Source organism: Mytilus galloprovincialis, chromosome 1, assembly GCF_965363235.1.
Source record: "Mytilus galloprovincialis chromosome 1, xbMytGall1.hap1.1, whole genome shotgun sequence".
In the NCBI taxonomy this organism is placed as follows: Eukaryota; Metazoa; Mollusca; class Bivalvia; order Mytilida; family Mytilidae; genus Mytilus; species Mytilus galloprovincialis.
In genome coordinates, this window is record NC_134838.1 from 56,451,400 (window position 1) to 56,466,784 (window position 15,385).

The 15,385-nt window shown below is 33.0% G+C and overlaps 1 protein-coding gene across 2 annotated transcripts in view; it reads left to right on the plus strand.

Moving 5' to 3' along the window:
• The window catches only part of LOC143079298 (uncharacterized protein C12orf56-like), a 153,943-nt gene that overhangs the window by 117,538 nt on the left and 21,020 nt on the right, over positions 1–15,385 (plus strand). For both annotated transcript variants that reach the window (XM_076254560.1, XM_076254569.1), the window contains exon 10: positions 3,231–3,305. In XM_076254560.1, the coding sequence (XP_076110675.1) occupies positions 3,231–3,305 (75 nt within the window). The remainder of the gene's footprint in view (positions 1–3,230; positions 3,306–15,385) is intronic.

Consider the following 15,385-nt stretch of genomic DNA (forward strand, 5'->3'; position numbering starts at 1 on the left):
GATTGTGACAGGAATATAGAAAGTCCGTGATTATGATAAGTTTTTTTGAAAGAATTTTATGATACAAAAATTTAAAAAATAAAAAAAAATAGACTACATTTTTCAATAACTGATCCTTTCATTTTGTTTTTCCCGAGTATGTTTGGAAAATAATAAAATCAAAATCGCGATGTAGACACCGTTTTAGAACTCGCCGGGTTTGAAAATATATAACCTTAATAAAACGAAAAAATACCATTTTTTAATGATGATATTTTAATTTAATTTTTTTCTGTACATTTCTTTTCATTTCAATTCATAAAACTTTGCTAAATAATTAATAAACAAAATGTATCATTGAACGTTCGATTTTCACGAGTTGCCATTTTAATTAAATTAAACGAAACTAAGATTCCGTAATTTGTATTAGTTTATCATGTGACTTATTGAAGTTCAATCCGTCATCAAGGTCGATCGGTACTGAATAATATGTCCGATCAGTCCGATCAGTCTATTACTTTTACTATAAGTCTGACGGATTGCTGACGTGAGTTTGACGCGAACTTGACTGATCGATGACGGCTGATTGATCGCTGAAATAGTAACGCCTAAGGTTGCAAGTACTGTATGAGTGCCAATAAGACAACTCTCCATCCAAGTCATAATTTATAAAAGTAAACCGTTATAATGATTATCAAAGTATACAACACGGAACCTTGGCTCATACCGAACAGAAAACTATAAAGGGCCCCAAAAATTACTAGTGTAAAACCATTCCAACAGGTAAACAAACGGGCTAATCTATATGAAAAACGAGAAACAATTATGATTCACATCAACAAACGACAACTACTGAACATCAGATTCCTGACTTAGGACAGGTGCAAGCAACTGAAGCGGGTTTAAACGTTTTAATGCTACCGAACATTCACCCTTATCTGAAACAATAGTGTAAGATTGTATTTATAATACCCCGTTCTAGATAGTCAAATCTGACCCCTTCCAATGCAAGGCAAAAAACATAACCCTATTTCAGACAATTTAGCTTAAAATGCAACCCTGTTTGTTGGAACATACCCGGTATCATATGTATAGTGAGTAACCCTTGGGTAGATGTAGAATGACCATTGTGGAAGTGTCACACAAAACAACCATTTCATGTATAGATTTACTTACCATTTTGGTGTTTTAAAAAGTTGTCCATGTCACCCATCGGATGGTGGAATCAGTATAAAAAGAAATCAGAGTATGTGTTTAATTAATAAATATGATAAATTGACATATTCAATACAATACTAGCAGATTACGATACTTTTTTTTTCTTTATTTAAAGAGGGGCGTATGCCCATTACGCTCTTACCTGTACCCGCCCCTGATGCTAGTAATACTTCTTTTATAGATTTTAGTATTAACAAATCTCGTTTCGAATATAAATCGCATTGTTTACATGAAATCTTATCTCATATCTAAACACAGCTGGTTTCAACATTTGACTCTAGTTAAAATAACTGCGCATATATGTAAGGTAAATATTAGCAGCTTGTAATTGCGTGCAATTCAAATGTTTATTAAAGTAGCTTGTGTCATGTCATAATAAATTTCGCATCATATGTAACATATCTGGGGGGGGGGGCATAGGAGGGGTCCTGATCCGGAAATCCCGGCTTAAAAACATGAAATACGGAAATCCAAAAATAAACCAAGAATAAAAATAAAGTGATAAAATTCAGTCTACTATTATGGATAAGAACATATATAAATAAATTGTGCAGATGTTTAAATATCAAAGAAACAGAATATTTAAAAAGTATAGTAATACATTTGTTAAGGTTTACATATATATATGTTATATTTGTTATTCTCGTGGGATTTTGTCTATGTGTGTTACATTTTAGTGTTATGTCGTTGTTCTCCTCTTATATTTAATACGTTTCCCTCGGTTTTAGTTTGTTATCCCGATTTTGTTTTTTGTCCATGGATTTATGAGTTTTGAACAGCGGTATACTACTGTTGCCTTTATTTACAATGAGCAGAAGAATTACCGGAAAACGATAAAGCAATGATGAATCTATGTCAAATAACCATTACGTATTGCATCAAAACTCTCAGGACTCTGCATCTAGGGATTACCGTTAAAAATGTCACATAGTTGCCAAAAACAAAAGGATTGTTACTTATTTAATCACTTTGTGAATGCAGAGCCTGCTGCATTGGTTTGTATGTGTGAACGTTATCCGATAACGTCAGGAACGATAACTCGTGGCGTAACGTCATTCGGTATCGTGCTACCTTAAAAACACGTAATTCCGAGGTCCTGAAATTCGAAAAAAAGAATTCCCAGATCCCGAAAAAGTCAATCCCGAAATCCCGAGCTTACAAACACCCGACCACAGAGTCCCGATAAAGGTCCTATCCCCCCTCATATCTCTATAGCAACTTTAAGATGCTAATGATTATTCAACAGGTCACTTACAGTTCTTCTATTAAAGCAGGCAAAACAAACAATTGATTAACTTGCTTGCTTTATTTGTTTGGATGTTTGTAAACAACATGTATGTAGTCTATTTCAGTCTGTTTACTATTTACTTGAATACAATTGGACAATAAACATTAAATTCATTTCATGTCAATTCCTATTGTCCAATCAAATCCTGGTCTATATCAAAACAGACAGAAACTCCGCCTACCTATTGTTTGCAAACAACCAAGCAAACAAAACAAGCAAGTTTATCAATGTTTTGTTTTGCATGCTTTTATAGAAGAACTGTAATAAGCTATTGCACATGTATTTGAAAGGTGGCCATAGAAAGAAAGATGTATTCCGAATAACATCCTGTGTTCCGAAAGACCACGGACATCGTCCAATATATATTTGATTTAGTATATGATCTTACACATTAAAAAAAAAGAAACATGTGATGTTGAATGGGGAGAATATTTATGTCTCATTAATTCTTTACAACTCTTTAAGTTTAATTTCTATTGTTTCTTTCAATCTGGACACAAAAAATATTTTTCTTGTATACTTAAGTACCATGGATGCTTCCTGGCGTATATACGTAATTTAGTCCTGGTATCTATGATGAGTTTATTTTCCTCCCAAAGTGTACTCAGTGCCTCATTGCAAGCAACAGTAATACAGAATTTTGTATTATTGATTAATATTCTATGAGATTTTTTATAATTTGATCATTTAATAAAAGCATCACGAGAATGGATTACTGACTGTTATTTTATTAATTTATTTTCAGATTGATAAGCAAGTATTAGAGTTTACCAAAGTTGCATTGCAGACAGTTTTTGAATTGTTTCTAATGGCTAAACAGGTATACTTTTTTATATTGATATTGAAGATTATTGTCTTATCCTAAAATCCTAAAGATTTTGGAAATAACTGTCAGGGCAACAATGCTCATATTGGCAGTATACCCTATTGACTGGTTATGAGGGTAAAAGCAAGTTTGTTGTCTCTGAGATACCAACTATTGCTCGAGGCTACTCAGGGCAATCAATAGTTAGTATCAAAGGGACAACAAACTTGCTTTTACCCTCAAAACCAGTCAGTAAGTGTTTTATTATACAGAAGAAACCAACTTTCCAAAAAGTCTACAAACATCATCTGAAAGTAAATAGAAGATGTCACAATATGCACAATATGACAATAAGTTTTTTTTATAGTCCATGTTGTATTTGTAAGTATTTTTATACGTCCGCAAAAATTGAAAATTTTTTGGTCGTATATTGGTATCACGTTGGCGTCGTCGTCTGCGTCGTCGTCATCCGAATACTTTTAGTTTTCGCACTCTAACTTTAGTAAAAATGAATAGAAATCTATGAAATTTTCACACAAGGTTTATTACCACAAAAGGAAGGTTGGGATTAATTTTGGGAGTTTTGGTCCCAACATTTTAGGAATAAGGGGCCAAAAAGGTCCAAAATTGAACTTTGATTAATTTCATTAAAAATTGAATAATTGGGGTTCTTTGATATGCCGAATCTAACTGTGTATGTAGATTCTTAATTTTTGGTCCCGTTTTCAAATTGGTCTACATTAAGGCCCAAAGGGTCCAAAGTTAAACTTAGTTTGATTTTAACAAAAAATGAATCCTTGGGGTTCTTTGATATGCTGAATCGAAAAATGTACTTAGATTTTTGATTATTGGCCCAGTTTTCAAGTTACCCCAAATCGGTGTCCAAAATTAAACTTTGTTTGATTTCATCAAAAATTGAATAATTGGGGTTCTTTGATATGCTAAATCTAACTGTGTATGTAGATTCTTAATTTTTGGTCCCGTTTTCAAATTGGTCTACATTAAAGTCCAAAGGGTCCAAAATTAAACTAAGTTTGATTTTGACAAAAATTGAATTCTTGGGCTTTTTTGATATGCTGAATCTAAACATGTACTTAGATTTTTTGATTAAGGGCCCAGTTTTCAGGTTGGTTCAAATCAGGATCCAAAATTATTATATTAAGTATTGTGCAATAGCAAGAAATTTTCAATTGCACAGTATTGCGCAATAGCAAGAAATCTTCAATTGCACAGTATTGTGCAATAGCAAATATTTTCAATTGCACAGTATTGCGCAATAGCAAGAAATTTTCAATTGATTGGAGTTATCTTTCTTTGTCCAGAATAGTAGTTGAATCAACTTAAATCATTGTTTTATACAATATACAATGTATATTCACTTTTACTACCAACTGATAAATTAAAACAATCTTTACCATTCAGTGATAACAAGCACTTTATTTTACATTTTAATATTTTATGATGTATTTAAATGAGTAGTTATTGTTGCAAACTCCATTAGAAATTTGAATTGAGATCAGTTTTAGAAAAAGGGAAAGGGGGATGTGAAAAAAATGGGGGGGGGGGGGTAAATTTTTCTCATTTCAGATTTCATAAATAAAAAGAAAATTTCTTCAAACATTTTTTTTGAGAGGATTAATATTCAACAGCATAGTGAATTGCTCAAAGGCAAAAAAAAATATTTTAAGTTCATTAGACCACATTCGTTCTGTGTCAGAAACCTATGCTGTGTCAACTATTTAATCACAATTCAAATTTAGAACTGAATCCAGCTTGAATGTTGTGTCCATACTTGCCCCAACCGTTCAGGGTTCAACCTCTGCGGTCGTATAAAGCTGCGCCCTGCGGAGCATCTGGTATTTTTTTGTAATCAAGGCTAGGAAAACTTGTGTAAAAATTCCTGTGCATATAAAAACTACTAGACTAGCTAAAGTACTGTTAATTAAGATAGACGTCATTATTGACGAATGAAAAATAAGTATGAAAAAGTACAGGAAAAATGACAATAAAACTTCACAGGGGTAATAGTCTTTGAAACTATAAACTGGCAAATTGTCTGTGGAAGGAAATAGCACAACTATTTCATTATTTTCTATATAGAAAATCTTACTAAGGTATAATAATATACACCTATTGATTATGTGTGAGGGTAATAGCAAGTTTGTTGTCCCTGAGATACCAGCTATTTCTTGAGGCAAAGCCGAGAGCAATAGTTGGTATGCAAAGGGACAACAAACTTGCTATTACCCGCACAACCAGTCATTAGGTGTTTTATTATACTGAACAACACATTCATTAAGTGTTAAATACTAAATACTGTGGAATCATTTATTTTCATTGGCACTAATTTTCGGTGATGAAGGAAAACTTGCATATCCGTGGAAATTTAATTTCATGGTTTTGACGAAGTCTTTATACAAGCCTTTAGAACATTTGTCATTGGTTGAACATTTAATTTCATGGTTCACCTATATCAACGAATTCAATGAAAATTGGTATCCAACGAATAATGATGAATCCACAGTAAGTAATTTTTTAAAAGTGTTTATATATCATCTGAAAGAAATAAAAATGTCACATAACTTTATGTGCACATGATGAACTATAATTCTTTTTTTTTAATTCGTGTTGTATTTGTAAATATTTCATTAATTGCAATCAAGACTAGAAATACTTGTGTTGAACTTTCCGTGCTTATAACAAATTCTGGCTAATGAACACCAAACGCAAATTCAGTTTTAGAGTACGACGACCAACCCCATGTTATAAAGAAGGTACATTGTACTATATTTTAGTTCTTTAAAAATGCGCACGAAGATTTTCTTTCTCTTTTATAATTGCTTATTGTATGTGAAATTACAATCAACACAAACAGATTATACTGTTTACAATATCAGAGTTTGACATTTCCAAGCATACATAGGAACCAAGCAGAATAGTCAATGACATCAGTATTGTACATTGTTATTCTTTATAAAGAAAAAACATACTGAGATATAATAAAATTTATCTATTTCCTTTTCCATCAAAATAATCAGAAACATGACTGTTTTTGTTTACTAATTTTCGTGTTTGTTTTAAATATCTTAAAATATACAATAAATTAACATTTCTTCAATCATAAAATGTTTGTTATAAGTTGATTATAATTCACCCATTATTGCTTGAGTTGATATTCTTCAATGTATTGATAAATGTAACAGACAAATTAATAACTCGATCGATCAAAATTTAGAAAAAAAACAGTGAAAATGACGAATTGAAGAAAAGACCTTCAAAACTGCCTTTTCATAACATTTTAAAGGGAAAATGTCTGTTGGTGATGTACAGAGTGGCTGCATATTTACTGTCCGTGCAATAACGTAAAAAATAATATGATTTAATGAAATCTTTTCAAAATTTGAATATGTTGCTTCTTGTGACTTAATGAAGGTCAAGTTCGATTTTTATGATTTTAGCTTTTATTGACCTTTAAGTAGCAAAAAGTAATAATAGAACCTAAATTGATTTTTTGAAAATCTAAAATTTTGAATACAGTTATACCCCCACTGTCCGTCTTTTTGTTCCCTACGTACATCAAAATGTTTACAATTTTTCTCCATCAAAACAAAGCTGACACAATGGCTTGTCTTTTCATGAATATGCAATTTGTATGCAATGTATTTTGTTTACAAATAGTTACAGCTGCAGACAGTTGATTTGTACACATCTGTGAGAACGATGTTCTGTTCTGTTGAAAATTAAAACATTTAAATAAACGAAACATAGAATATAGTAATTAGTGTAGAAAAACACATTAAAAGATACATTTTTACATGAATATTGATGCATGATATGCTGGCAATGTATGCAATGTTCTCTACATTTTTTCCTCCATCAAAACAAAAGCTGACATAATTGCATGTCCGTCCATTAATATGTAAATTATTTTTTGGGTTTTTGTTTTCTGTCTACTGTTTTCTTTGAAATGTTTACTATTTAAGGGGTCATACCAGTTGCATATATATTAAAATAAGTAAAACATGTGACACAATTACAACCAATCGTATGATAGATAACAAAAATGAAAAATAAATAAGCCATTCAGAGCGTTCTCCATATCATGGTGTTTAGATCGCAAGATTCACAACTATTATACCTCCTTAGACATGTTAGAGAGGACAATTATTTTTCGCGTTTATCTACATGTAAACTACGATTATACTACTTTAATATATAGAGACTCTCTGTATTCTGTCAGGGACTTTCTATGCTAGTATAGAAAGTCCCTTATCTGTCTACTGTTTTTCTTTGAAATGTTTACTATTTAAGGGGTCTTAATACTTGCATACATAAGTAAAACATGCTCAACTTCATCTAAAACTACCTCGACCAAAAACTTTAACCTGAAGCGGGACAGACTGACGGACGGACAACCGAACGAACGAACACACGGATACACAGACTAGAAAACATAATGTCCATGAATGGGGCATACAAATTTATTGTTGAAAGGGAAAATAGTGATTTGGCAAAAATGAAAGTAAGGTAGAGATTAGAGGAAGGCAGGACCTTTTTAGGGGCGTCCGGATCGGGTGTTTTTAAGCTCCTGATTTTGGGATTGGTCCTTACGTAATCCGGGAATATATTTTTCGATTTCGGGATTTCGGGAAATGACTGAATTTCTTTAAATTCTGCATCTCGGGATTTCATTGTTTTAAGCCCGGGATTTCGGGATCAGGACCCCTCCGACCACCCCTCAAATTAGCCTTAGTCGGTCTTAGTCATTTTTACAAGATTCATATTCTACCATTGGCATGTTAATAAGGCTCTCAAAAGAAAAAAGCACTGATGGATTGTCCTAGAAGCATATTTTATTACATTAATAATGGTCTATATATAAGCAGTTACATTTATTTCATGTTTGAAACGGTGCAGATTTATAATTTGATTTGACTTTTACCAAAAGAAGCATTGTAGCTAAGGAGAAGAATAATCGTGGTCTGAGGCCAGAAACACGAAATAATTGAATTTAACAGAAAGGAAACAAATATCTTCCTTTGGAAAAAGGGAGAGAGCTTTTCATATTTTTTATGAAATTCTCCATACATAATATCTTTGACAAAAAAATCATCCTACAATAGTTCACAAGCTGTATATGCCCGCGATTTCGCGGGTGTTTTCTAGTATCTAATTATTTTTGCTGTTATATATAAGTGGCTTTAGTTACCATTGATTGTTACACGATCTGTATTGTTTTATAATTGTTTATAAAACTTACAATGTAAACAGACATGTTTAATCGTCTGTCTTAGCAAAAAGTTGTGTAAATAAAGCTGATGGGTTGTTTTATAATTTTAGCACAACAATCTGTTTGTTTGTTTACTTAAAATACAGATTGTTGTTACTGCATACTTAGAAATAACCAATATTTTGTTATTACTGTCGAGCCTTCGACTTTTGTGAAAAAACCAAGACATAGCAAAAAGATTCCTACATTTCGGTTGTGGTGGTGCATGGTTCAAGTTTTTGAAATTTCAATAACTTTCTTAAACTATCTTGTATTTCTACCAAACTTGGACAGAAGCCTGTTGGTGATTATAAGATAGTATCCAGAAATATTTTTTTTTTTAAATCCTGTTTATCCGTATTTGACTTATAAATGGACTTAGTTTTCTGCCAGTTAACATTACATTCACTCTGTGGTTAAAGTTTTTAAAATTTTGATAAATTTCTTAAACTTTCCTGGATTTCTACTAAACTTGGACAGAAGCTTGTTTATGATCATAAGATAGTATCCAGAAGTAAACTTGTAAAAACAAATACCCTTTTTTGCCTTATTTTACTTATGAATGAACTTAGTTTTCTGCCAGTTAACATTACATTCACTCTGTGCATGGTTAAAGTTTTTAAAATTTTGATAAATTTCTTAAACTTTCCTGGATTTCTGCCAAACTTGGACAGAAGCTTGTTTATGATCATAAACTTAGAAGTAAATTTTGTAAAAACAAATACCCTTTTTTGCCTTATTATGCCCCACCTACGATAGTAGAGGGGCATTATATGTTTTCTGGTCTGTGCGTCCGTCCGTCTGTCCATTTGTTCGTCCGTCTGTTCGTTCGTCCGTCTGTCCCGCTTCAGGTTAAAGTTTTTGGTCAAGGTAGTTTTTGATGAAGTTGAAGTCCAATCAACTTGAAACTTAGTACATATGTTCCTTATGATATGATCTTTCTAATTTTAAAGCCAAATTACCATTTTGACCCCAATTTCACGGTCCACTGAACATAGAAAATGAAAGTGCATGTTTCAGGTTAAAGTTTTTGGTCAAGGTAGTTTTTGATGAAGTTGAAGTCCAATCAACTTGAAACTTAGTACACATGTTCCCTGTGATATAATCTTTCTAATTTTAATGCCTACTTATATTTTTTATCCAATTTCACGGTCCATTGAACATGGAAAATGATAGTGCGAGTGGGGCATCCGTGTACTATGGACACATTCTTGTTTTACTTATGAATGGACTTAGTTTTCTGCCAGTTAACATTACATTCACCCTTTGGTCAGAGTTTTTAAAATTGCAGAAATTTTGTAGAAATTTATTTCCAGTTTTTCCGTATTGTCTCGCTTTGACAGAGTCAAAAAGGGAGACATAGGTATGCTGTTTCCGGTGGCGGCGACGTCAGCGTCAACAATGTATTAGGCGCATCTCATTGCCATGGAGATTATTTGGCCCTGCCCCCTCAGTCATGGTATATTGACTTCGAAATGTTTGCTTATTTTACATGAATTAGTTTGTGATTAGGTCAGTTTATGGGTAACCACAAGTGGTAAGTCAATGATATTTGGTATGCAGTTGTATAAGCATATTGGCATATCTCATTTTCATGGAGATAATTTGGCTCCACCCCCTTAGTTATGGTCAATTGGCTTTGAAATTTTTTTCAGATATCATGTATTAGTTTGTGATTAGGTCAGTTCAAGGGGAACAGTTAGTGGTAAGCCAATGTTAATTAGTACTAGTATTCAGTTGTATAAGCACTGGCACATATTATTTCCATGGAGAATATTTGGCCTCACCCTAGCCCTTCAGTCATCGTCTAATGACTTTGAAACTTATCTTAATTTACATGTATTAGTTTGTGATTAGATCAGTTTAAGATGAACTGCTAATGTAATGTCAATGATATTTGGTATAGAAATTTATTGGCATTCGCATGTTTTATTTCCATGGAGATTGTATAGCCCCACCCCCTCTTATGGTTCATTGAATTTGAAACTTTGACATATAGTTTACAAGTTATTGGTTGTATTTAGGTTTGGGAACGACTTATAATAAGTCAATGGTATTTGGTACACAGTTGTTTTAGCATTGGCACATCCCATTTACGAGGAAATTGTTTAGCCATGTAAGTCAGTCATGTTTCATTGACTTTGAATATTTGTATAACTTGTGTAAGATGTTAAAGTATTGCTATTTTTATTTTAACATTTGTAAAATCAAAATTACAAAAAGATGAGACATATCTCTGTGATTACAGTTTATGTTACTTATATATGGACTTAGTTTTCTTCCAGTTAGCATTACGTAACAATCTGTAGTTAAAGTTCTCATTATATAAAAATAATTACATGCATAAGGAGGCGACACTGATTTGCAACATTTTTGTTTGACAGCAGATATAATTAGAATTTTTGAAGGGAGGGTGTTGCTGTCACAATATTACCTAAGAAATAGGTCTAGCTAGGTCCTTAGGTAGCTAACAATTGCTTTTTATTGGCGTGGCTCCAATGAAATTTGAAAAAAGGCAGAAGCAGGACAGGAGTTTTGAGTTTAAAAAAGAGGCTGCTCATGGGAATAGAGACAGGACAAAGAATACAACTGAAATTCAGGACAATTTTTTTTTTATCCTAGACCACTCCCCCGAAAAGTAATTGTTGCTACCTTACAAAAGATGAGGCTATTATTATATTAATTACCGTATTTACATTACAGCTGCATTTTTTGCGTTCAATATGCATCCAGGTTTATGACCATAAAAGGAAGGTTGGGATTGATTTTGGGTGTTTTGGTCCCAACAGTTTAGGAATTAGGGGCCAAAAAGAGCCCAAATAAGCATTTTTCTTGGTTTTCGCACAATAACTTTAGTATAAGTAAACAGAAATCTATGAAATTTTAACATAAGGTCTATGACCACTGAAGGAAGGTTTGGATTGATTTTGGGAATTTTAGTCCCAACAGTTTAGGAATTAGGGGCCCAAAACAGGTCCTGTTTTCAAATTGGTCTACATTAAGGTCCAAAGGGTCCAAAATTAAACTTCAAATTGAGAATGGAAATGGGGAATGTGTCAAAGAGACAACAACCCGACCAAATAAAAAACAACAGCAGAGGGTCACCAACGGGTCTTCAATGTAGCGAGAAATTCCCGCACCCGGAGGCGTCCTTCAGCTGGCCCCTAAACAAATATATACTAGTCCAGTGATAATGAACGCCATACTAATTTCCAAATTGTACACAAGAAACTAAAATTAAAATAATACAAGACTAACAAAGGCCAGAGGCTCCTGACTTAACTTGATTTTAACAAAAAATTAATTCTTGGGGTTCTTTGATATGCTGAATCTTAACATGTACTTAGATTTTTGATTATTGGCCCAGTTTTTAAGTTGGTCCAAATCAAGGTCCAAAATTATTGTATGAATCTAAACATGTACTTAGATTTTTGATTCTGGGCCAAGTTTTCAAGTTGGTCCAAATCAGGGTCGAAAATTATTATATTAAGTATTGTGCAATAGCAAGAAATTTTCAATTGCACAGTATTCCGCAATAGCAAGAAATCTTCAATTGCACAGTATTGTGCAATAGCAAGAAATTTTCAATTGCAAAGTATTGCGCAATAGCAAGAAATCTTCAATTGCACAGTATTGTGCAATAGCAAGAAATCTTCAATTACACAGTATTGCGCAATAGCAAGAAATATCTAATTGCACAATATTGCGCAATAGCAAGAAATTTTCAATTGTACAGTTTTGCGCTATAGCAAGAAATATTCAATTGCACAGTATTGTCCTGTTTTCAAATTGGTCTACATTAAGGTCCAAAGGGTCAAAAATTAAACTTTGTTTGATTTCAACAAAAATTGAATTTATGGCGTTCTTCAATGTGCTGAATCTAACCATGTATTTAGATTTTAAATATTTGGGCCCGGTTATCAAATTGGTCCTAATTGAAGTCTAAAGGGTCTAAAATTGAACATTATTTGATTTCATCAAAAATTGAATTCTTGGGGTTTTATGATATGCTGAATATAACCATGTATTTAGATTTTGGATATTGGACCATAATAGGTAAATGTCCAATTTAATTTTTTTAAGTTTTTAAGTTTAAGTTCTTATACCACATTCATTCTGTGTCAGAAACCTATGTTGTGTCAACTATTTAATCACAATCCAAATTCAGAGCTGTATCAAGCTTAAATGTTGTGTCCATACTTGCCCCAACTCTTCAGGGTTCGACCTCTGCGGTCGTATAAAGCTGCGCCCTGCGGTACATCTGGTTGACATTGAACTCTTGACCAGACTATTACTTTTTGACTCTTTACCTATGCACATTGGGTGTGTCGTCATGATACAGTGTGTTCCTTGGTATATTACATTGATCTCAAAAGATAATTTTCAATTAACCTTGCTTCTGAATATGTAGCATGCAGATGTATTGTCATAAGATGGTGAGTCTTGTGGCATGATAAACTTCATGTGAGCTTGACTTGTGCCCTCAATGTACAACTTGTATATCATGTTTGAATTAAATGGAGAATTGTCTGATTGGCAATCATACCACATCTTCTTATATCTATATTAGATATATAGATATATTTGTTAGTTTTGTGTAACACGATGATCCTTTCCTCAAATTCGCTTTGTGTTTTTTTTACCAGACTATGACTTTTGACTGCATATTGTGTGTTTCTCTTGGTATGATAACCTTGAGATCAAGTCAGGAGTCTTTGGTTTTTGTTAGTCTTGTATGTTTTTAATTTAAGTTCAGTTTTATGTTTTGGAGTTTGACCTAGTACACATTTTGTTTAGGGGCCATTTGAAGTCCGCCTCCGGGCAAGGGATTTTCACGCTTTGTTGAAGACCCATTGGTGGCCTTCGACTGCTTTCTGCTCTTTTGTCATGTTACTATCTCTTTTACACATTCCACATTGAATGAGAGCGAATATGATATATACGGGGTCAGTAAATTCCATATGAGATGAGAGCGAAGCTCGAACCCCATATATACGGGGTCAGTAAATTCCATATGAGGTGAGAGCGAAGCTCGAACCATATATGGAATTTTCTGACCCCGTATATATCATATTAGGTCGCTAACACACTATGTAACGAATTTATCTTACCGACTATTTTTATTTGTTAAATTAAGACTAGAGTTGTCTCATTTGCTATCATAACACATCTTCTTATTTCTATATTAAAGTGTTCAAGTGTTCAATTTTAAGAAACTTCTTTAATTGGTCTGCACTAAAAAAAAATATTGCAAACAATAACTATTTATTATCAACAACCTTAATATAACAATATTAAACCAAACTTTCAATACTTTTAAATAAATGTTAGTGTGGTCAATGGTTAACCGGTTAACCGGTCGAACGACCGAATATCGAATACCGGTACTAAAAACGCTAACCCGTTAACCGGACTTTTTTTAATTTTGATAGATTTAATATCAATTTGTTTAGAAATCAATAAAAAGTTATGTTTTATTTAAAAAAATATTCGTCGTGATAGGTCAATTGTGCAGTATATTGATTGGTATTGTTAATCCTAAAAACATAAAATTAATTAAGGCTCGGGGCGGGTTCTTAAAGAAACATAATTAGTATACATGTTTTTATGCCCCACCTACGATAGTAGAGGGGCATTATGTTTTGTGGTCTGTGCGTCCGTTCGTCCGTTCGTTCGTCCGTCCGTCCGTCTGTCCCGCCTCAGGTTAAAGTTTTTGGTCAAGGTAGTTTTTGATGAAGTTGAAGTCCAATCGACTTCAAACTTGGTACACATGTTCCCTGTGATATGATCTTTCTAATTTTAATGCAAAATTAGAGATTTTACTCCAATTTCACGGTCCAATGAACATAGAAAATGATAGTGCGAGTGGGGCATTCGTGTACTGAGGACACATTCTTGTTTAACAGTAACTTTAAATCAGTAATGCGATTAGATTTTACTAATTACTTTATTATTTCGTTTTTGATCTAATATTGTGTAAACCTACATCTGAATGTGCAACATCCTTAGTGCAAGGCTTAGTCTTACTTTAAACGAAATGCAAACTCAAAAATTGTGAAATGCATATAGTTGTTCATATCTGTGTCATGTTGGTCTCTTGTGGAGAATTGTCTCATTGACAATCATACCACATCTTCTTTTTAATAATTAATCATTTCAAATTGAAACACTCCACATTATTTTCGGAGACAACAAGAGAAAAGGAAAGAATAATCGGTTTCAGACATATTCAATTCTACGAGATCAAGAATTTTTTTTTTATTTTTCAATCTGAAGTTGGTACAAACGCCATAGCTGATACGGTGTATTCGATTATTAAAAGTCAAACTTCGCCAGAAATCCTCACAGACAAGCCTTATAATGCCAAAGTACAAACTTCAATTCCATAAGCGTAACTTTATGACTTGGATAAAAGGTTGTCAAATTGACACTCATACCACATCTTATCTATGTGTAGGGTTCTATTGATAAGGCTTTCAAACACCAACTTAAACTACCGGTTAACCGGTTAATCGGTCGAACGATTATCCGAGTAACCGGTTAGGAAAATGTGTACAATTTGACAACACTATAAATAATCCAACAGTGCCAAATTCACTACTAACCGTGTTTTGAATTAAGCCCCGCCTCCCTACTTACCTAATATTGAATATACACGGTCTCCACGAGGTCGCTTTTAACCAATCATATTCCTAGAAATGTATAGGAGGTAAGATAATGCAAAATGTTTCAATCATTTTACCTGAGATTTCACATCATAGACATGTAGATATTGATAGTCTGTTTTTACATCTTAAAAATTCACACAGAAGGTATACGCATATCA